The 24,661-nt window shown below is 37.0% G+C and overlaps 2 protein-coding genes and 1 long non-coding RNA gene across 3 annotated transcripts; 2 read left to right on the top strand and 1 right to left on the bottom strand.

The window, feature by feature from the left end:
• Positions 1-813, bottom strand: LOC140016280 (uncharacterized). The gene is made up of 2 exons (XR_011822657.1): positions 589-813; positions 1-125 (listed from the first exon to the last, which is right to left on the bottom strand). It is a non-coding gene; the product is annotated as an uncharacterized lncRNA (long non-coding RNA).
• A 6,924-nt stretch (positions 814-7,737) lies between these two features.
• Positions 7,738-23,348, top strand: LOC113715086 (protein GIGANTEA-like). The gene is made up of 4 exons (XM_027239252.2): positions 7,738-7,747; positions 7,909-8,156; positions 8,562-8,654; positions 23,047-23,348. The coding sequence occupies exons 1-4, from the start codon at positions 7,738-7,740 to the stop codon at positions 23,344-23,346; spliced, it is 651 nt and encodes a 216-aa protein (XP_027095053.2). The 3' UTR covers positions 23,347-23,348.
• Positions 14,568-21,750, top strand: LOC140016204 (serine/threonine-protein phosphatase 7 long form homolog). The gene is made up of 6 exons (XM_072069665.1): positions 14,568-14,746; positions 19,175-19,962; positions 20,051-20,133; positions 20,222-20,309; positions 20,440-20,886; positions 20,986-21,750. Exons 2-6 carry the CDS (start codon positions 19,192-19,194, stop codon positions 21,565-21,567), a joined length of 1,971 nt encoding a protein of 656 aa, XP_071925766.1. The 5' UTR covers positions 14,568-14,746; positions 19,175-19,191; the 3' UTR covers positions 21,568-21,750.
• Positions 23,349-24,661: the final 1,313 nt, after the last annotated feature.

Raw genomic sequence — 24,661 nt, 5'->3', positions numbered from 1 at the left:
TTGTTCGTCAGCCAATAATCTAGAAATGGGCCTACTAGCAGCAAAGATGCAGCCTGGGCTGGTGCTGTATGTCCTAGAAGATTGAATGAGCCAAGAGAGTATTTTCGTTGAAGGAAATGAACATACTGCATAAGAAAGTCAAGTTCTTAGATTAACCTGAGGTTCCAAGCATTTCAGATGCACAAATAAAAGATTAAGCACCAAACAATATTTTTTTTCTTTTAAATATAAATAATATATCTATAAGCACCAAAAACAACTTTAAAAATACGTAATTGTGGGGTTTAATTACATAAAATTACAGGATTCGTATTCTGCATTTCTTCAGAAAAATTTTCAGATGGACAGGGGAGCAAAAAGATGTCACATGCTTTATGCATCTGGTGTAGGATATTAGTAGGGCATCTACTAACTACAATAGACAAATTGCATCAAAATATTTTTTTTTCTCTTTAATAAACCTTTCATCATATCACCAGGACTGGTAATCGTGGGGTCTGCATGATCTAATATTGCATTAACTAGATGAACGATCAAGACATCATACAACCTTACATACAGAATTGAGCAGAGGAATAAACAACTTACATACTGTTGGAGAGAAGTACTCCAAACTGCAATAAAGGCAGCAACAAATCCTTTAGTGTTGACACTAACATTAGTGACTGTGCAGACGTCAACACCCAGGAGGACAAGAGCAATGCTGAGCTTTGTATCTCTTGAATATCTAATTTTGTCAAACACAACTTCCAATAAGCAGGAAACAGGGATCATACTCAGCTTTGCTATCTGACAAGAACAAAATTTATGTCATTCACTCAATTATCAGAGGTCATCTTCAACATACAGTAAAGTTATCAGTGAACAGTCTCCAAAATGGAGCTAATCACAAATACGTGGTCAAGTTGCAGTTCTCATTGTTGGATCCTTAATCCAACATTGGACTTATATGTGAATAATTATGTATTGCAAACTGTCAATTAAGGTTTAACCCAATTAAAGTGATCAAATATAGTTTGGGTTTAATGTATCTAATAGGATGTGGGCCCTTTAATGTGTAGAAACTTATGGGCTCCTATTTCAATGATGGGCTGAAATAGGGCTCCAAAAGGTAACAGGAATGTTACCTATAAATAGGGTTATGGTCCCCAGATCACAGGTATCGTTTTAGTTGTCGTATTTTCTAATACCACAAAATACCCCTTCCCTGATATCCCATCGTCAGGAAAGATACCAGAGAGAAACTAAAGGCCTCTCTCAAAGGATTGGTGAATACCTGTTGACCTGGAAGGCCGCCCCAAATCTCAAGGGATTAAAGCATCAAGTTTATCAATATGGATTCAGGTACGCTTCCGCTATTTTACAGTTAATTTGTTTCTTAATAATCGCCATACAGATCTTGAGTTTAAAGGTGATGGTTTTCACCAGTGGTTAGATTTAGATAACCACCCTAACAAGTGGTATCAGAGCCCATATGGTTGATTATTAGGAAATAATTTGGATTTAGTAATTCATAGTTTACTATGATTGATTTAATTTTCCCATTGGCATGGCTGAAAGATTTTGTCCTGTGGTTAAAGTTGTGCACATGATTCGGCTTTGTGTTTTGGCTTTTTATGAGTCGTTGTTTTCATGATTTAGTCATGTTCCGTAGCCGTTCATGTTCAGCCTTCGTGTCGTGGAAAGTCAGCTTGCATGAATAAAGATTTTAATGAAATTCATGTTGTTATATTACATTCAGTAGCTTCACGGATTGTTAGACACCAATCAATTGCTTTGCTATGATTACTGTGCTAAAAGCCGAAAGCCAAAAATGGCTTGTGCTGTGACTTTTCATTATGCTTTCGGTCAACACTTTGATATGATATTCAAGTGGGCTCCATGGTAATCAAACTTTAGCCACGTTCATTGATATTTTTAGTTTGCCAACTTTCTTTGTAAACCAATTTGGTTTCTGGCTTCGGGACATTTTTCGTCCTTATCCCCGATTTTAAGAATTAAAATTGACAAGAAATATCCTGAGTTTCAATTTTTGGTACATAGTATTAATTTGGTTAATACTTGAACTCTTTTACATGTTTCTTTGTTTAACGATAAATATGCCTATATTTATGTTAAGGATATTAGGGTTTCTTTAATTTAGTGAGCCCTAATAAAGTTAAATAAGATATTTAAGCCCTATAAAATCCATATGTGTGGCCTATTAAATATATAGTTTTTTTTTTATAAAGTACTTATGGATTTTAGAAAATTTTTGGGCTTGCATGATATCTTTGGGTCAAATTATGAATATGGACCTTTGGTCCAATAAGGATTGATCCAATTTAATTTGTTTGACCACGTTTTGATCAGAGTTGACCAAAGTTAACTTTGATTAAAACTTTAGTTATTTTGGATAATTTTAAATTTGAATATTGGTATGATTATATATATATATATTGGAATAAATTAATTGAAATAATATGCCACCAAAGTGACCTCTATTATGGAAATTAATTTATTTTAAAATATAAATAGTTGGGTACTAGTAATTTTATGAATATTGATCGGCCCAAAGGAAGGTCAATATTTAATGAAATTACATGTGCATTTGTGGTAATAAATACGTTGATAATTATTTGGTTTTTACATGTGATTTATAAATTGGCCCAAAGGAAAATTTATTTTTTGACATGTTATTATTATCAGTGTTTATTACTACACCAAGATATCACTTAGAAGTTAATATTTTTGTCCAAAGACGAAATATTAATGGAATATCGATATCTTGAGATGGGACTACCATTATTTGAATTTATTATTGTTTTGGTTTATGTGAGCTTGTTTTAATTATGTTATGTTTTCTGTTCAATTGCAAATGATCTTACAAATATTACTTCCAACATCAATAATATTCCTATGCTGAATGGCACAAACTTCAAGTCCTGGAAAGAAAATCTCTTGATAGTACTTGGAGTAATGGATCTCGACCTTGCGTTAAGGATTGATTCTCCCCCACCTCTTACAGACCAGAGTATCTCTGATGAAAAAAAAATAATGAGAGGTGGGAGAGATCAAATCGCTTGTGTCTGATGATCATTAAAAAGGCCGTTCCAGAAGCATTCAGGGGAACAATGTCAGAAACGACTGTAACCGCTAAAGAGTTCCTTCAGGACATTGAAAAAAGGTTTGTCAAGAACGAAAAGGCTGAAGTTAGTACGCTCTTGACACACCTAGTTTCAATGAAATATAGTGGTAAAGGCAACATCAGAGAGTATGTCATGGAGATGTCTCATCTTGTTTCGAAATTAAATGCACTTAAGTTGAAACTCTTTGAAGAGTTATTAGTGCATTTAATTTTAATATCTCTTCCTACACAGTTTAGCCAGTTTAAGGTGAGTTACAACTGTCAAAAGGAGACTTGGTTTCTAAATGAACTCATCTCACACTGTGTAGAGGAAGAGGAAAGGTTGAAGCAAGAGCAGGCAAAAAGTGCCCATCTGGTATCAACCACTAATAATAAAAGTAAGGGACTTAAAAGAAAGAAGGAAAAAGGAGCTACAGGTACAGCGCCACAAAAGAAACAACAAAAGAAATTAAATGATCAGGGAAAGAATAGTTGTTTCTTCTGTGGGGCTGAAGGGCATCAAAAGAAGCATTGCACCAACTATCACGCTTGGCGTGCTAAGAAAGGTATGCTTCTTAATTTGGTTTGTTCTGAGGTTAATTTAACTTCGGTACCTAGACACACATGGTGGCTGGATTCTGGTGCAACAACTCACATCAGTGTGTCTATGCAGGGTTGCCTGAATTGCCGAAAGCCTAATGATAATGAAAGATATATCTACGTGGGCGATGGCAAAACAGTTCAAGTTGAGGCAATTGGAGTTTTTAGATTATTGTTAAAAATCGAATTTTATTTGGATCTCTATGAGACATTTGTTGTACCGTCTTTTAGACGGAATTTAATTTCTATTTTTGCTTTGGACAAGTTTGGTTATTTTTGTTCATTTGGAAATGAAAAATTTGAATTGTTTCATGATTCAAAATTGGTTGGTTCTGGTTCTTTAATGCATTACGATAATCTATATTTAATTGATACGATTGCCACATTTAATGAATCTCTGCATTTGAGTAGTAGAGGAGTTAAAAAAAAATTAACCAATGAGAATTCAGCTGCATTGTGGCACAAGAGATTGGGACATATCTCCAAACGGAGAATGGAAAGGCTTGTGTCAAATGAAATTCTCGACCCTTTAAATTTTACAGATTTTCATGATTGCATTAACTGTATAAAGGGGAAACAAACCAATAAAAGGAGATTTGAATCCAATAGATCCTCAGACGTCTTAGAACTTATACATACAGATATTTGTGGACCATTTCCTACATCTGCCTGGAATGGTCAACAATATTTTATAACGTTCATAGACGATTTTTCAAGATATGGCTACATATATCTTATTTCTGAAAAATCACAGTCACTGGACTTGTTCAAAAATTTTAAGGCTGAAGTTGAGAATCAACTCAACAAAAGAATTAAAAGCGTCAGATCTGACCGTGGTGGTGAGTACTATGGCAGATATCACGGTTCAGGTGAACAACGTCCAGGACCATTTGCTAAATACCTAGAGGAATGCGGTATCGTCCCACAGTACACTATATCGGGTTCACCCACTATGAATGGTGTAGCTGAAAGACGAAATAGAACGCTTAAAGACATGGTAAGGAGTATGATATGTCATTCTATTTTACCAGAGTCACTCTGGGGTGAAGCACTTAAGACTACAGCATATATCCTTAATAGGGTTCCAACTAAAGCAACTATCAAAACCCCTTATGAGTTTTGGACAGGGAAAAAGCCCAGTTTAAAGCATCTACACATTTAGGGATGCCCAACTGAGGCAAGGCCTTATAGGCCCAATGAAAATGAAAAGAAACTGGACTCAAGAACGATTAGTTGTTATTTTATTGGATATTCTGAAAGATCCAGGAGTTACAAGTTTTATGATCCCACAGCCAAATCAATTTTTGAGACAGGAAATGCTCGGTTCTTTGAGGATGTCGAGTTTGGGGGAGAAAATACAGTAAGGGACATTGTCTTTAAAGAGGAATATATTAATATTCCCACAGGTGTCATTGCTCTTGCTCAGGACCCTATTCCTGAACTTGATCATGGCATAACAAATCAAGACAATGTCGAAGAGCAAACTGTTATAGAACCACAAACTCTTCCTCTTCAAGAACTAGTGCCATTAAGAAGATCCACTAGAGAAAGGAGAAGTGCAGTGCCAGATGATTACATTGTTTTTCTCCAAGAACATGAGGATGACTCTGGGTTGATGGAAGATGATCCAATCAACTTCCATCAAGCCATGGAAAGTTCAAATTCTCACAAGTGGGTCGATGCCATGAATGAGGAGATTAAATCCATGAAAGACAATGACGTTTGGGATCATGTCCCATTGCCAGAAGGAGCGAAACTCATTGGTTGTAAATGGATATTTAAAATCAAGAGAGATTCGAAAGGCAATGTGGAAAGATACAAAACTCGTCTTGTCGCTAAGGGATTTACACAAAAGGAAGGTATCGATTATAAAGAAACCTTCTCTCCAGTCTCTTCAAAGGACTCTTTTAGAATTATCATGGCATTAGTGGCACATTTCGATCTTGAGTTACATCAGATGGATGTAAAGACAGCGTTTCTCAATGGTAACATTGATGAGACAATTTATATGGTGCAACCAGAAAACTTTGTATCAGGAGATTCAAAGAATATGGTTTGCAAACTTAAAAAATCCATCTATGGGCTCAAACAAGCGTCTCGACAATGGTATTTCAAATTTCATCAGGTGATCATCTCATTTGGTTTCGAAATGAATTTAGTAGATGATTGTATATACCATAAGTTCTGTGGGAGCAAATATATTTTTCTGGTATTGTATGTTGATGATATTTTGCTTGCCAGCAACGATATTGGTCTATTGCATGAAACCAAGAAATTTCTAACTAAGAATTTTGAGATGAAAGATCTTGGTGATGCATCTTTTGTGTTAGGTATACAAATACACCGGGATCGATCTCGGGGTATTTTAGGACTATCACAAAAGGGCTATATCGAAAAGGTTCTCAAAAGATATGGCATGCAAAATTGTAAATCAGGTGACACTCCTGTGGTTAAAGGAGACAAATTTAGTCTCGAACAGTGTCCTAAGAATGCTTTTGAGGAAAGAGAGATGCAAAAAATTCCTTATGCCTCAGCAGTAGGGAGTCTAATGTATGCTCAAGTATGTACGCGTCCGGATATTACGTACATTACTGGGATGTTGGGTAGATATTTGAGTAATCCTGGATTAGATCATTGGAAAGCAACCAAACGGGTTTTACGTATCTACAGAAAACAAAAGACTACATGCTCACGTATCGGAAGTTAGATGAGTTAGAGATCATTGGGTATACTGATTCCGATTATGCTGGATGCCAAGATTCTATGAAGTCAACGTCAGGCTATGTGTACTTGTTGGCTGGAGGTGCCATATCCTGGAAGAGTGCTAAACAGTCCCTCATAGCATCTTCCACCATGGCTGCAAAGTTTATAGCTTGTTATGAGGCATCCAACCAGGGAATTTGGCTGCGAAATTTCGTCACAGGATTACGTGTAGTGGATGGTATTGAAAGACCACTCAAATTATTCTGTGACAATAAGTCAGCAGTCTTATATTCCAATAACAATATGAGCTCGACCAAATCTAAACATATAGATATCAAGTTCTTGACTGTTAAAGAAAGAGTGCAGAATGGACAGTTATCAATAGAGCATATCGGGACAAATTTCATGGTTGCGGATCCGGTTACTAAGGGATTGCCACCCAAAATATTTTATGAGCATACTGCTCATATGGGTGTCGTATTAAATGATGTATAGTTTTAGTGGGAGTTTATTATTTTAAATGCTCTTATGATATTTTTCAGTTATTAAGGATTTAAGGATATTTTATGCATAAATAAAGTTTGGATTTATTTGTATTCTAATTTTGGTATGATTTGATATCATAAAATTTAAGGTAGACCAGTTGGAAATAGGCATGTTTTGATCACATTACATGAAATTTCCATGCTACACATCCACATCATAATTCATGTCATTCAATTGTATTGATATATGTGACCATTGATGAGTCGAGTTACGAAACTGTAACAAAGGCCGCTTTGATCCTATATTGGTGTAATTGATGGACCGAATTGGTTACAGATACATTGTGATAATGACAGTAAAGTTGATCTCATACGGTTAATTGCAAAACATAATTATAAGGTTACACATATAGTCCAAGTGGGAGATTGTTGGATTCTTAATCCAACATTGGACTTATATGTGAATACTTATGTATTGCAAACTGTCAATTAAGGTTTAACCCAATTAAAGTGATCAAATATAGTTTGGGTTTAATGTATCTAATAGGATGTGGGCCCTTTAATGTGTAGAAACTTATGAACTTCTATTTCAATGATGGGCTGAAATAGGGCTCCAAAAGGTAACAGGAATGTTACCTATAAATAGGGTTATGGTCCCCAGATCACAGGTATCGTTTTAGTTGTCATATTTCCTAATACCACAAAATACCCCTTCCCTGATATCCCATCGTCAGGAAAGATACCAGAGAGAAACTAAAGGCCTCTCTCAAAGGATTGGTGAATACCTGTTGACCTGGAAGGCCACCCCAAATCTCAAGGGATTAAAGCATCAAGTTTATCAATATGGATTCAGGTACGCTTCCGCTATTTTACAGTTAATTTGTTTCTTAATAATCGCCAGATCTTGGATTTAAAGGTGATGGTTTTCACCAGTGGTTAGATTTAGATAACCACCCTAACACTCATTGAAGCAAACCTCAGTGTTTATCTAATTAGATTGCTTCAAATGTTTAGTCACTTTCTTTGCTTTGTTGGCTTGTCAGGCGGAGAGGGAACTGCAACCATGGATTGCCAAAGATGATGATCTTGGTCAGAAGATGTGGAGGATCAATCAACGCATTGTAAAAGTGATTGTGGAGCTAATGAGAAATCATGATACACCTGAATCATTGGTAATTCTATCTAGTGCTTCAGACCTCCTGTTACGCGCCACAGATGGGATGCTCGTTGATGGAGAAGCATGCACTTTGCCGCAACTGGAGGTAGCTGATTCTAATTATTTGAATGAGCAGCTGTCCTTTTTTTTTTTTCTTTAAAATTGTAAAGACTTTTGAATTGCTAAATTTAAATGTTCAATTTTGCCCTTTCCTAATCTTTTCCATATATGCTTGTTCGAAATTATGAATGAAAGTATTGATCTTTTTCCTAAAAAAAAAAATGTTTTTTATGGGTAAATCTATCATACATTGACATTGTATACGCTAACGGATCTAAATACATCCTACATCTAAAATGTAGAGATCAAATCCAAATTGAAATCATGTGGCATATATGCAGGTCTGGTTGTGTATACACTATTAATGTAGGAAAGATTAATTCTTATACACACACTGTTTACTGACTAATTTCCTGTATTTGCATCCTCTAAGTCTCTAACAATGAAAAAGCTCCTCAAAGCAACTGCTAGAGCGGTCCAACCTGTACGCGAGTGGGGAGAATCCGGATTGGCTATGGCCGATGGCCTTTTGAACCTATTGAAGGTAATACACCCATGTAAATAACATTCCCTAGTGCTGCTACTAGAAACGTAGTGTGATTTACATTGAAATTTAATGAGGATTTCTGTAGAGAAATTTCTAATGTGGTGATGGTTTTTAAAAAAATTTTACAAAGAGGGCGTTTAGGGTGTCATGTTCTGTAAAAGGGATGTTCACATTTGTCAAATGCGAGTTTATTGAGATCGCATTTGCTAAATGCAACTTGTCCCCCATTTTCCAGCCATTGAGATCCAAAAAAAAAAAGAAAAAGAAAAAGAAAACATATGTATCTCGCATTTAAGGAAATGCAAGATACATGACCTCAAATTTAAGAAATGCGAGGTATATACCTATTGTTTCCCACCATTGTTTCGTATGATGCTTCCATATTTTGGCATGATTTTTCTTTTTGCTTTAGCTGTAATGCCATGTACTCAATATAAATGATTTAACTGCAAATTATAAAATGATTTACAATTTGTAACGAAAGCGTCTACAAATTTTAGCAGTTAAGGCTCTAAATTCATTAGAACTGGAAAAAAATCCCATAATATTGCCATCAATAGTTGATAATAATTTGGGGCAATAAATTTTAACCAAACTAGTAAGCTTTTTGGTTGGACTGTATCTTGCATCCGATAAATACGAATTCCTAGAAAATTGCATCAAAAAATTTTAATATTTTTTAAATTACTTTTTTAATTTGTTTATTTGTTAAATTCATTCTTAATAATTTGTCATAAACTCTTTGTTATTAAAAAATATATGTAGCTGATGTTGTAAAGTGTATTAATCTAGTAAGTCAATAATTTTTGTAAAGTGTTTTAATCTAGTAATTCAATAATTTAAGTACCTATACACTAATTGAGAATTCGTAGTTACTCAACTACTTATAATAAAAGCAACATATTATATACCACATAAAAAAGAAAAGTTAGCAATTATTATTTGTAGTGAAATAAAAAATAAGAATGAACAAGAATAGTAGTTTATTTTTTGTTATTGATACTACTAATAATTGATTAATCAATTTCTCTAATTTGCTATTATATATTGGAAAAGTTAATTTCTTAAATGACATTGAATTCAACATTTGGGAAAAAATCTTGTACTCACATAGATTTTTTGCATAAAATATTGACCTACGAAATTAAGAAATAAACAAATTTTGACTAATCTAGTCTACTTATTTAAACAATGTTTAAAGAAAAAAAAGAAGAATTTAAAAAGAAAATTAACAAATAGGATAAATTAAAAGGGATAAAATTGTCTAAACATATCATTCAAGAAAGCAAAATGCCTATTATTATAATTTAGGGGATAAACTGCAATTGGGTATATAGTTTATAGGGGTTTTTTACATTAACCCTTTATCAAATGATTATTACGTGATTATTTATCTTATAGAGTACAAGATATACTTTGTTGTAAATGCAAAAATAAAGATCCAACATAATAATCATTTCCAAATTTTATTTGTTTATTGTAATTTATTATGATTAATAAATAAATTTATATATATACACTTACTTTTTTTTTGAAAAAATTTTGACAGAATCTCCCCTTAAAAGTGGACTAAACTCCCTGCCAGCAAATCCAAAATAGACAACATTTAACCTAAACAATATTTCCAACAACTTGTCCAAATATTAAACATAAAACTACTAAAAGTCCCACACATTTCCTCCCCTACACTTAGAATAATATTCATAACACGAGTACACAATTAGAGTTTTGAATATCAATGATGTCCAAGTTTTCTATGAGTGCCACATCCTCTGGGTTTGTGTACTCTTTGTGTTCGACGTGGCTGGGCTGGCATCACTATATCGACTTGAGTAATCTGTGACTCAAGTCTAGCATCAAGTGCTTGGGTACTTTGGCCTGCATCTGTACCTGCTACATGTTGTTCACCACTGCTATGATGTAAGTCTGTATTGGGCGTAAACTTCGCCATAGGCACTGGGAACCTAGAATGACCAATAGACGTAGAGGTGCCCTGATACTCAGTAGCCTGTGACCTGCCATCAAATCCAGTTTGGACGGTGGGTTCTGGTGATCAGAATCTACGACGCTGTCCACCGCCATGCTGACATCCGTGAACATTCCTAGGAGCTCTTTCAACGCAACGCGGGTCTGCTGGCTGTGGAATTTGCTGTGGCACTCGTGGAGGGTGAAATGCAAGTCGGGATAACTCTCCTACAGTTTCCAATGTCATGGATGCAAAGTCCTTCATTGCATTAAAATAATTCACATGCTGTTCGTTACTCTGTGCTAGAGAGGTCTCTGCCATGTAATACATCTGAGTCATAACATCCAGTTGGAATGCAAATATTGGGATGAATAAGGATTAAAAGAGTTAAATCGTTATCGACTTGGATGGGAATCTATTTCATTAATTGTAAGGAAAACTTACCAGATATTGTGCTCTGGCGCTATCACCCTGAAAGCCCTCTGGAAAAAAAGCTGCTTAGTAGGATTTGAAATATATAGCACTGTCTGCTCGCGATACCACTGACGATACTCATCGGATGGATATGTAGGATCTTCAGCTACAACATCATCTTCCACATGTGAATGACGATCAGTCCACACATCAATATATGCTCCATGTGTAGTTATCCAATCTTGATTCCCCTTGTCACGATGATCTAGAGAATGTAGTGCTGCTTGATTTTCGGTCAATCTTAGATCAAGCACGGGCTGATGATATTCAAACTGTCTCATAACGCGATACGGAAGATGTGGCTCGACAACTTCCCAACATATGAGATACGTGACAGATCTCCAAATGTCGCGTCCTGCTGTATAATATGCAGGCAGAGAAACGAGAACATCCTCCGAATATGGTTGCCATATGAACTGCAAGGCAATAATTATTCAGACACACATTATTTTTTAGAAAATTTCGACAGCATTTCCCCTATAATTGGACGAAAACTCCCTGCCAAACACAACATTTTTTCCCACTGAATCAACTCATAAAAAAAAAAGAAAAAATTCAAGTTATCCGAGGGTTTGTCTTGGAAACCTCCCTTGAAGGTTTGTCTAATATCACTTAACATTCTTGAAATGTTAAAAATATCACTAACTTCCCCTACAATTATATATTTTGTAACAAACTCACCCCTAAATTATAAAAACATTCTTAAAATAATCATTTAAAGAGAGAGATGTATTTGCTCCAAGAGAGATGTTAACATTCAACAACTATTAGATTAACCATTTTTTGTAGGTTTAGTTTTATTATCTTCTTATTTTTTGCATATATAATGGTTAGAATGATGAGGATAATTTAATCAGAGGTTAACGTAGGAAGACTAAAAATCGAGGAAAGGGGTGTTTAGGGAATTAATAATAACTAGAATTGTCAAATCTTATATAGTTTATTTTTCCCCAATGTTTTTAGCAACAAGTTTTTTTTTTTTTTCCAAATAGCGATAGTAAATATAGAATTGGTATAAAAGACAAAAGTAGTGGAGTGGGAATATTAAGCATTTTCACTTCAAACCTTGCCTTTACCTCCATAAATGTTAGTTTTAGTAAGGGGTGTTTAATATAAAGTTCGTATACAGGGTTTAAAAATTTGGAAGGATAAGGATGTTTAAATTCAAGTATAATTGTTTGAGTAGTTGTTGTCATTATGGACTTAGATTTTTTTTTCCAACATGTTATTTGCCCAAAACATTGTTACACCATTAAGGATAACTTAATAACAAGTTGGCATGAAATGCAAAAATGAAAAATGAAAAGGATTGACAAAGAATTAATGGATAAATTCGAAAGTGTGTAAACAAATTGTTTTTATTTTATTTTTTTGTAAGTGCGTAAACAAATTCTTACTCCATTTATTTTCCAAAGTAAAGACAGCAACAAGGGAAAAAATGAAAAGGATAGAAAAATACTGTTGAATGTTGAAAAGTATCCTAGGTTTTAGCTTATAGGAAAAGGATAGAAAAAGCAGGAAGCCTTAGAAAAGCAAGCTACTTATGTCACATTTTTATATATCTTCAAATTTGCTTTAATTAGCTGGCTTTGGTCCAGTAGACTCTTCAACACAACTTGATAATAGAAATAATATAGCCAATTTCACACAAAATAACAATTAACAAGTCAACCACGATTATGTGACTGAAGTACATACAGATATGACATTTTTTTAATTTCTGTCATACCTGTCAACTCACTAAAAGAAAAAGTGAAAACCAAATTACCTTAGTATATTTAAGAGTTAATAACATTTTTACTTCCCTGAGATAAGGTCTGTGATCACACTCTATTACTCAAAATTAGGCGTGTTCTTGGGGTATCATCGATAAATCAATAGAAGAAGTAAGGGCTGCTTCGTTATTATTGGAATTCTCTGCAGAGTTTTTGTGAGGTTGCAGTTCCTGTTATACTTGCTGATTTTAAAGAATGTTGAGTTTATTGCATTCGGTTTCTCCCTTGCACTACCAATTTGGCCCTCTGACATAAAGATAAGAAAATGTGACCACCACTAAAGCTATATTCAAATGAAAGCGGGATACCTTTTACGCAATCAAAGATACTAATGCATCGTGGTAAATAAAAAATCACCTCAGGAATTCTCTCTCTTAATTAACCAATCAAATCTTAACTGGACTAATTACATTTTCTCTCCTCAAATGAAATGTACTGACTATACTCCCCGGTGCTGTGCATGGGTTAAAACTTGGTAGTTTCTAGGAAAACGGCTTTCCAAACAAAGGCCTTTTGGGTATTATTATGTTGGTTCACCACTGCGGTCTAAATTCAAATCTGATATAACTTTTAATGCTCCTATTACAAATTATCATGCTCTTAGTACAAGTTATTAATGCATTAGAGGGCTGGATTTATGTTATAGGGGTATAGATGTAACCCATCCCATGTGTACTTCATCATTATCTCTAATTATGACAGAGACTTTGCACCAGTTTTTTTTCAGTAAGTCAATAAAGTATGGAAACTTGGAATTATTAAACTTTGTTTCGTAAGTCAATAAGGCAGCTTGGATGTGACTGTGTATGCCAAACAGAAATTTCAAGAAATTAACAAAACATCTAGCATATCTAATTTTTCTGATGCTGTTATACTACCAAATAAGAGACCAACCGAAACAACAATGTCCAATAAATTGCCATATTAGAAAGGTCACTTCAATTCGAAAAACAAAAAATCCCAGAAAAAATTTAATTCTTACCCCTTATGCTGTTTCTGGTGAAAGGACTCAAATGGAGAAAGCCGGATGCCAAGAGAAAATAAAATGTGCAGTGCAAATGGGACTCAAAAGTGAGGGGGTATCCTGTTGGGGTTGTAAAAATGGCAAATTAGGAGGAGGGAGAGAGGGGCAGCTAGCTAGCAGAGATGGGTTCCCAAAGGGGAAGCTCTGCAATGGCCGAGAGCTTCCACTGCTTCCGATGAGAGCTTCGGACGAGAAAGTGCCGCCTTTCTGATTTCGCCTGAGGAGAAATGCTGCGGCTCTACAAATTTGAAGAGCTTCCGAGGAGAAGGCCGAGGTGAAATGCGAGGTATCTGAACTCGCATTTCACAAATGCGAAGGTCACAAGTCTAGAATCAACTTAAAAAATTACCCCCTTTTGTAGAATAACTTTTTTTTTTCATCACAATTTAAGAATTTTCTCGATTTCTGTATGCCATGTGACATAAATTAAGAGAAATTTCTAAAATTATTATGATTTTTAAAAAAATTCTACAAAGGGGGTATTTTGTGTACTGGTTTCTGTTTTTGGGGTGTTCGCATTTATCAAATGCGAGCTCAAGGAGCTCGCATTTGATAAATGCGAACTGTCCTTAAATTTTGTAACAGCGAAAGTAAAAATAAAAAATAAAAAAAAAATAGGTAACCTCGCATTTCACAAATGCGAGTTGTATGTACCTCGCATTTCTGAAATGCGAGGTCATGTACCTCGCATTATTGTTCTGCGGAAAAGAAAAAAACCAACAAAGAAAAAAGGCAACAAAGCTCAGTCTGAAACCCAATTCAAAAAACCGCTGAAACCAACCTGTCCCATTCCTGCCAAGCTGTCTGGAATCCGTGCATCTCCCCCCTCCCTCCCAATTTGCCATAAGAGGTATGAATTTATCTCTTTTTTTTGTTTGTCAGTTTGTTTGTTGTTACAACATGATTTTTGTTTTGCTGAATTGAGCTGGCTGTTATGTTTTGGCAATTTATAAATCGTTGTTGTTCTTTCGGCTTGAGTCGCATTAGCTTGCCATGGTTAGTCTGACAATTAGTTTGGAAAAGGGAGAAAAAGTTTGGCAAATGGCACTTTCTGCAGTTAGTGCAGAGGAAGTAAGATCCGAGGTCGGAACGAAGTCAATCCAGACAAATCCGACCCCGGATCCATAAGATACGAGCTCGGATCCAAGTAAACCCGGCCGGATCCGAGGGATCGTCTGTGTTCCTGGTGAGACGGATCCGAGGCTTGTGGGATCCGAGAGCTTCAAGAACCGATCCGTGCTCGGATCCTTTGGCAATATGTCTGAAACCGAGGGCTCGGTTCCTCCGTTTTCAGATTTACTCTTCCCCCTTCTCACCGAAACCTTAATTTTCCATTTCATCCATAAAACTTTCAATTTTTCACAATAAAAACCTTCGCTAAGCTCTTGTGAGCATTAAATAAAGTAATTAGACTTTTAAGGGGAGATTCTATCAAATTTTTGTTTTAAAAAAAGTAATGACAATGTGTAATATATATATATTGCAAAATATATATAATAAAAAGTAATTTTTTCAAAATATATATATCTATTAGGAATAATAAATTACAATAAACAAATACAATTTGGAAATGATTATTATGCTCGCTCTTTATTTTTGCATTTATAGCAAATTATATCTTGTACTGTATAAGAAAAATAATCACGTAATAATCGTTTGATAAAGGGTTAAATGCAAAAAATCCCTATAAACTATTTACCCAGTTACAATTTATCCCCTAAACTATAATAATAGGCATTTTGCCCTCTTGAATGATATGTTTGGAAAAATATACCCCTTTTAATGTATCATATTTGTTAATTTTCTTTTTAAATTCTTCCTTTTTTTCTTTAAACAATTGTTTAAATAAGTAGACTAGATTAGTCAAAATTTGTTTATTTCTTAATTTCGTATTGCTTTATTTTATACAAAAAAATGTATGTGAGTAAAAGATTTTTTCCCAAATGTTGAATTCAATGTCATTTAAGAAATTTAACTTTTCAAATATATAATAACAAAATAGAGAAATTGATTAATCAATTATTAGTAGTATCAATAGGAAAAAAAAATAAACTACTATTGTTGTTCATTCTTATTTTGTATTTCACTACAAATAATAATTGTTAACCTTTCTTTCTTATGTGGTATATAATATGTTGCTTTTATTATAAGTAGTTGAGTAACTACGAATTCTTAATTAGTTTATAGGTACTTAAATGATTGAATTACTAGATTAATAAACTTTACAAAAATTGGTGACCTTCTACATTAATACACTTTACATAGTTTTGTACTACTAATTCTAATTTATTTTTTCCAACATAGGGATTGTTTTCTTTGATATGTCTATAGAAAGACCTCTGCGAGTATCTCTTTATTGGGGAGGTAAAATACACTATGAAAATGGGTCAATTTGTTATTTGCCTCGTACTTCCAACCGTACATTCTCATTACGGCATAGAATTGGATATGATGAACTGGTGGATAGAATTTATGAATACATGGGGGTCGATAGGGGGCTGTTCAAGTTGAATTTATTTCTCCGCCAACCTTGTGGCCGTACTTCTTATAATGTCTCTCCAGTGGTGGATGATGAAACTCTGGAGATAATGTATGATGTCTGGAACGAACTTGTCCCATACATCGCTGAACTTTATATCGAGAAGGAGGAAATAGTCCAAAATCCTCTCGTCAGTAGCACATTCATTCCACCAACTACCAATATTGGGCCGATGATGTCGCTTGTCCATGCATGCATGGATCCAACTAGGTATCGATCCTACTCTAGTACAGTGGTACCAGAGACAGCATCGGTATCACAACGACCACATGGGGATTGTGTTAGGGACGTGGTAGAGCCACGGTTCACGTCAGGCTTAAGGACGGATGTTGAATATGTTCAAGGCCTTGACTCGATTCAAAGTTTTAGAGACCACGTATCGCCGAATCATGTGCCTTCTTATGGCTTCGATTCGACTGCTGGTCCAAGTCATTGTAACACATTGATAGATGATGATTTGGAAAATGATGTAGAAGATGTGGAAGAATCTGAGTCGGTAGATGTGTCAGACAGTGACTCAGATGGCGAAAACGAAAGACATGTAGTCCACCAGGATCTTGGGAACCAACAGCCCTTTGCTGCATTTGCCAACCTTTCGTATGTTCCACGAGGATTCGAATTCTTCTCTAACCTTGAAAATATAAATGATGACGACCAATTCACTGATGAAAGTGGGTTGGAACGTATTGTGACATTTAGTGAGGATAATAATCACATATGTCTACATATGAGATTTGAGAGCAAACAACAGCTGAGCAGGGCTATTAGAATGTGGTCTATCAATCATAATAGGGAGTTTAGGGTTGTTGAGAGCAAGAGTAATACTTGGGTTGCCAAATGTAAATCTGCATTTGAAAGGAGCACCACCACTGTGGCCAACGTATCGTATCCTCCATGCGACTGGTGTGTCCGAGCAGTGAAAAAAAAGACTCATGGACTGTGGCAAATAACCAAATGGGTCAACGACCATAATTGTGTTGGTGATTTGATGAGTAATAGCAATGCTAGTCTTACATCTTCGGTTATTGCTAGACACATAGTTCGTAGCATTGAAGATGATCGTGGGTTTAAAGTAAAGAATATAGTAAGCCATGTTAAGAAAGTTTTGAAGGTGGATGTGTCCTATAAAAAGGCTTGGTACGGCAGACGCAAAGCTATTGAACTTATATTTGGTTCTTGGGATGCCAATTTTGCTGAACTGCCGAAATATGTTGATGCACTTATGCAGTCAAATCAGGGATCTGTGATCAGGTGGTTGCACTATTCTGATAGTACGGATCGTCTGAAGACATTTAAGTATGTCTTCTGGGCTTTTGGACCGGCTATTGATGCATTTCACATGTGTCGACCGGTTATATGTGTTGATGGCACTCATCTGCGGGGCGAATATAAAGGCAAACTACTTGTTGCAGTTACGCAAGATGCCAACAACCACATTATTCCGCTAGCCTATGCCATTGTCGACGAAGAAACTATTTGTAGTTGGTCTTGGTTCATGGAACAACTAAGATACAATGTGGCCCGTGATCGGTATCCTATTTGTGTCATTTCGGATCGGCATAATGGTATCATCCATGCCATGACACATTATGACTATTGGCAAGAACCTTTGGCCTTTCATAGATTTTGTCTACGACACGTTAGGAGTAACCTAATGAGTCACTTCAAAGGCTTGCACCTTAGAAGGTTATGTTGGGCAATGGGAAAAGCCAGACAATTGCGCAAGTGGCGGGCATTCAAACGAGAATTGAGGAACATGTTTCCAGATGCATGGAGTTATCTGTCTAACATTGGAGCTGAGAAGTGGTGTCTAACACATGACGGTGAGAACCGTTGGGGTATTCTTACAACCAACATTTCCGAAAGTTATAATAATGTACTTAGAGGAGCTCGTCATTTGCCTATCCGGGCTTGTATTGATATGACATTTCATCGGACTGTTGAGTTGTTTAAAACAAGAAGAGAGGATGCTAGACATTGCCGTTATCCATTTCCTCCAAAGATATGGCGGCGGTTTAAGAATTCGGACCTGAAAGCGGGAACCCACAGGGTTGTTGAGTTCGATGGCTCATCGGGGGTGTACAAAATTGTGACTGGTAGACGTGTGGATGGTAAAGGGGGTAATACACAAACGGTAAAGTATTTTGATAAAACATGCTCTTGTGGTAAGTGGCAGTGCTACAGACTTCCCTGTTCGCACGTGATGGCCGTGTGCAGGCACCGAGGTGATAATCCTGGTGCACTTGTAGATCCCCAATTTACAAATAGGCGGTGGGCGGTGCAGTATTCAGGAAAGTTTAGCCCTTTGCCACATCCGGATACTTGGTTCCAACTAGATTGGGAGCTGCGGGCAGATAGTAGTAAATATGTTGCACGTCGGGCTGGAAGGGTACGAGCTAGAAGAATTCGGAATGAGATGGATAAGAGAGACCCAGAGGAGCCAAGAAGATGTACAAATTGTCATCAATCGGGCCATAATAGAAGAAATTGTCCAAATTTTAGAGCTTGATGTCATCCGTTTTAGGGATATGAACCAGTGTACTATGATATCTGTAATTTTTGGGATTATGAAATTAATATGATTTATGAGATACATGTTGTTGATCAATGTTTCAATCGGGTCATAATTTTGACCTTATTTTTAGCAGCTCTGTATTTAAAGTGTTGCATTAGTTGAAGAAACTCCTATTCTTCTATTCAAATGTGTGTAGGCTTATATGTTACATAATGTATTTGCAGCTATTGTTGTCAGAGGTATGGCCGACATTTCTACGGGGGCAGTCCTGCATCCGGGCCCATTTGTGTATGATATTATCTCAGCTGGCACTGCACACCGGGCACGTTCTATATTTGACGGGCACATTCTAGGTGATCAGCTTGATGTCAGACGATGTGATAGGCATTTTTGGGATCATACACCTATCCCAGAGACTGTTCGGCATTATATTCGATTGGCTGGCTTTGAAGGGGTGCTTGACTGTGGATATATGATGCTCGATCATGCTTTGATCACTAGTTTAGTGGAGCGATGGCGGCCCGAGACTCATACATTTCATCTCCCCGTTGGAGAGACTACAGTTACCTTACAGGATGTTGAGGTTCTGTGGGGTCTACCCATAGATGGTCCTCCAGTTATAGGGATAGATACAACTCATAGTGTTCAGGAGTGGATGAATTTATGTGAGGAGTTGCTTGGTTTTTCTCCCTTGATGTCAGATTTTGATGGGCGACGGCTGAAATTGGGGTGTTTATCTAGAGTATTAGATGCAGGGTTGCCACCCGATGCTTCGGATGTCCACTGTAGACAGCGGGCCCGCGTATACCTGCTTCTGCTATTAGGCGGTCATTTATTATCAGATAAATCTGGTAATAAAGTCCCGTTGTTGTATATGCCATTACTACGAGATTTGGAAACTGTTGGGCAATATAGCTGGGGTAGTGCGATATTAGCAACTTTGTATCGATCATTGTGTAGCGCCACATCTCCCTATAGATCGTCCATTGCGGGACCATTGATGTTGCTTCAGGTACATTTGTCTCGTTCAAAGTGTCTAGATTTAACTATAGAGGAGTTTACATGGTCAATTAATATATTCAAATACAATTTAAATACAGCTATGGGCGTGGGAACGTATACCAACAGTTCGCCCTGATCGAGTGCATCCGTTAGAGCACTATCCTGGTCCATATGGAGCTCGGTATGTATATCAAATATATGTATATAATACTAATAAAAATCAAAATTTTCATCTTTAAGACACAACGGCTCTAATTCGTTCCCTGCAGGTGGAATGTTCAATTTGATGTGCATAGAGTTGCAAGACATGTTGTATCTATATTCCGAGATCAGTTGACGGGCTTACGGGCCCGAGAGGTACAGTAACATCATTTGATGCTTTTACGATTGGGTCCTTTGCCGTTATATGGCACAACACTTTTTCCATTAAAATTAGGGTCATATGTTGGTTGAAGGTTATGTCATTGAATAATTATTGGTCTTGCAGTTCATATGGCAGCCATACTCGGACGATATTCTCGCTTCTCTGCCTCCCTATTGTACTGCAGGACGCCGCATTTGGATATCTGCCACGTATCTCATATGTTGGGAAGTTGTCGAGCCACATCTTTCCAATCGGGTTATGAGACAGTTCGGATATCATCAGCCCGTGCCTGATCTAAGATTGACCGAAAATCAACAGGAACTGCATTCTCTTGATCGTCGTGGCAAGGGGAACCAAGACTGGTTAACTGCACATCGAGCATATGTTGAGGTGTGGACTGATCGTCATTCACATGTGGAAGATGGTGTTGTAGCTGAAGATCCCACATATCCATCCGATGAGTATCGTCAGTGGTATCGCGAGCGGACAGTGGTATATGTTTCAAATCCTACTAGGCAGCTCATTTTACCGGAGGGCTTTCAGGGTGATAGCGCCAGAACACAATATCTGGTCAGTTTTCCTTACAACTAGTTAAATACAGTCCCGGACAAGTTGTCGATATAGATTTAACTCTATTATTCCTTATTCATCCACATATTTGCACTCCAGATGGATGCTATGACTCAGGTGTATTACATGGCAGAGACCTCTCTAACGCAGAGTGACGAACAGCACGCGAATTATTTTAATGCAATGAAGGACTTTGCATCCATGACATTGGAAACTGTAGGGGAGTCATCCCGACTTGCATTTCGCCCTTCACGAGTGCCACAGCAAATTCCACAGCCAGCCGACCCCAATCGCGTTGAAAGAGCTCCTAGGAATGTTCACGGAGGTCAGCATGGCGGTGGACGCCGTCGTAGATTTCGATCACCAGAACCCACCGTCCAAACCGGACTTGATGGAAGGTCACAGGCTACTGAGCAACAGGGCACCTCTACCGTACCTTTTGGTCATTCTAGGTCCCCAGTACTTATGGAGGCGTTTACGCCCAATACAGACGAGTTTCATGGCAGTGGTGAACAACATGTGGGAGGTACAGATGCAGGCCAAAGTACCCAAGCACTTGATCAAAGACTTGAGTCACAAATTACGCAAATCGATATAGTGATGCCAGCCCAGCCACGTCGCACACAAAGAGCACACAAACCCAGAGGATGTGGCACGCATGGAAAACTTGGACATCATTGATGTTCAAAACTGTAATTGGTTGCTCCTGTTATGAATATTATTCTAAGTGTAGGGGAGAAAAATGTGTGGGACTTGAAGTAGTTTTATGTTTTGTATTTGGACAAGTTGTCGGAAATATTGCTTAGATTAAATGTTCATGACTTTGGATTTGCTGGCAGGGAGTTTAGTCCACTTTTAAGGGGAGATTCTGTCCAATTTTTTTCAAAAGATAGTAGATGTATATATATAAACATATATATATATATATATATATATATTCATGGAGCATATAAAATGGCAACCACATGAATGTTCCAGTGAGTTTCGGTGAAAACATGTTTATAATTGCACATGGACTCATTCAATGTGCATACGAGACCTAAAGGTGTCATTTTGGTGTAAATGTGTAAAAAAGATCAAAGAACCTCACCCCTTGATTTGAAATGTGGACATGTTTGATGTGTTTTGATTGGTTGGATATTGTGTTTTTGGTATATTACACTTGCGTGGGGGGTTAGATTTGATGAACAGGTTGTCAAATATGTATTTCCGAATTTGGTGAAAATTGGAGAAAAAGTTTGGTGGAAATTGTAGTTTCTGTAAATGATGCAGGGTCGAAACGATCTGAGCTCGGATCCAAAAAACCCAGAAAGGATCCGCGCTCGGATCATTCGAACCCATGGCTTTCACTTTACAAATCCGACCTCGGATCCAACAAAACTCAGATAGATCCGAGGGCTCGTCTGAACTACCGTGAGCGATGATCCGAGCCCTTTAGGATCCGAGGGGTGATAAAACACATCCGACCTCGGATCGTCGAACAAAAAATCCTTGCATTGTGAATCCGCCCTCGGATCTAAAAAACTGTGATAGATCCGAGGGCTCGTCTGAACTATCGTGAGCGATGATCCGAGCCCTTTCGGATCCGAGGGGTGATAAAACACATCCGACCTCGGATCTTCGAACTCAAAATCCGAAAATTGTGAATCCGCCCTCGGATCCAAAAAACTGTGATGGATACGAGGGCTCGTCTGAACTACCGGGAGGGGTGATCCGAGCCATTTCGGATCCGAGGGATGATCAACACGGATCCGTGCTCGGATCCTCGAAATCATGATATACCTCGCACTTGTGAAATGCGAGGTCATGTACCTCGCATTTCTGAAATGCGAGGTTACCTATTTTTTTTTTTTTTTTTTTTTACTTTCGCTCTTACACAATTTAAGGCAGTTCGCATTTATCAAATGCGAGCTCCTTGAGCTCGCATTTGATAAATGCGAACACCCTAAAAACAGAAACTAGTACACAAAATACCCCCTTTGTAGAATTTTTTTAAAAATCATAATAATTTTAGAAATTTTTCCATAAATTAAGTCTCATTTTTGCAAGGAGAAGTGAGCATCATTAGGCTTCAGAGATTACATTTTGTTCATCAAACAATTTGATGGGTTGATTGCAAAGTGACACATCTAGTACAATTGTTTGATTGCTAATTTGCAGTGCCGATTACCAGCAACAGTGCGCTGTCTCTCTCATCCAAGCGCTCATGTTCGGGCTCTTAGCACATCAGTTCTTCGTGCAATTCTGTATGCTGGTTCACTAAAAGCTAGTGGGAAAAAAGTGGACAAAAATGGCATTCATGGCCCTGCTTATCAGTATTTAAGTGTAGGCAATATCAACTGGCAAACTGATATTGAGAAGTGTTTAACATGGGAAGCTCATAGCTTACTTGCAACTGGAATGCCTACTCAGTTTCTTAGTACTGCTGCCAAAGAATTAGGCTGTACCATATCCATCTGAAACTAATAGTAACATTTTGGTAATTTGACTGTTCTTGTGTTTAACAAGTGGATCTAGAAAAACAGACGCTACAATTGGTTTGATCTCTGCTTGCTAAAGCTGCTGTAGACTGTAGTATGCGACTTTTATTTGGTGTCACATTCCATTGTCATAATCCTTCATTTAGGGATAAATGCGAATTTGCCATGCAGTTAAACTTTGTGGATGAGATATGCAACAGGAGTTAGTGAATGCAGTAGTGGAAGTTTTCCCCATAAGGGTTTAAAATATCAAGCTCCAGTTTTCAGACAAATTAAAGAGTTTGTTAGATAAGATTCAATAGTCAATGACCAGAGTTGAACTGCAAATAGAATAGACGGGGTTTATTGCAAAACAGGTTCTGATAAGAGAGATTTTGGAAACAAAAATGAGCCACCACATGGAGAATGACAAGCCACTGAAAGAGATTCTCCTGCAATTGATGTCTTGCAGCAGCTTTCTTCAGGAGAATGGATCTCAATACAAACTACAGGCATATTTGTGCAAATTTAGGCCTGCAGATGCCATCAATATGACTAATTATTATAAGAAGAAGAAGAGGACGCTGAGACGACCAAGCTGTAAAAAGCCAAATTATATGTTACAAATACAGGAGACCATGGTTTGTAGTCATCGTCCGGCCTGGAATCGGAGTCACATCAGACAGGCTGGAGGAGAATTGGAGGCCGAGAATGGAAGCGGAAAGATGCCAAAGGGGGGGAAGAAGACAGGGAGAAAAGGCAAAAGATTGAGAACAAGTAAAAGAAGAAAAGAAAACAATATGGATTGAAATTCTTTGTTGAAAAGAATAGAAGAAAGTTTTTGACAATCTGCCTTCTAAGAAAACTAAGTTTGTTCTAAAGCTGACCACCATAAAGTTGAAATGAACCATGATAGCTAAGATAGAAATTTCTTGCTAGTATTTTGTTTTCCAGCTATGAGAATCAAATAATCAGCCAGCTATCTCTCGAGCTTCCACATGCCTGTTATCGTGTTGATGGATAGACTTATAGTGTAAATAGCTAGAAATGTTGATCTTTAGTGCAATCCATAAGAAAAATGACAAAGTTTCGGCACCTTTTATACCATTGGGGGAATTCCCCAACTCTGGATGTGCTTATAAATGTCACTCCGAAACTGGGAAGATTTCAGAGAGGTGTGATTTTGACTTCATTGAGACTGGGAACATTAGAAACATAAACATTTCTTCTTCCTCGTCTTACAAGAGAAACTAAGAAATAGCAAAGAAAATGCAGTAGTCTTTATCAATAAGGTTAAAACAGTAGTCAATCAGCTA

Source organism: Coffea arabica, chromosome 10c (genome assembly GCF_036785885.1).
Source record: "Coffea arabica cultivar ET-39 chromosome 10c, Coffea Arabica ET-39 HiFi, whole genome shotgun sequence".
Lineage (NCBI taxonomy): Eukaryota > Viridiplantae > Streptophyta > Magnoliopsida > Gentianales > Rubiaceae > Coffea > Coffea arabica.
Note: the sequence above shows the minus strand (reverse complement) of the source record. Positions and strands in the feature narration are given on the sequence as shown.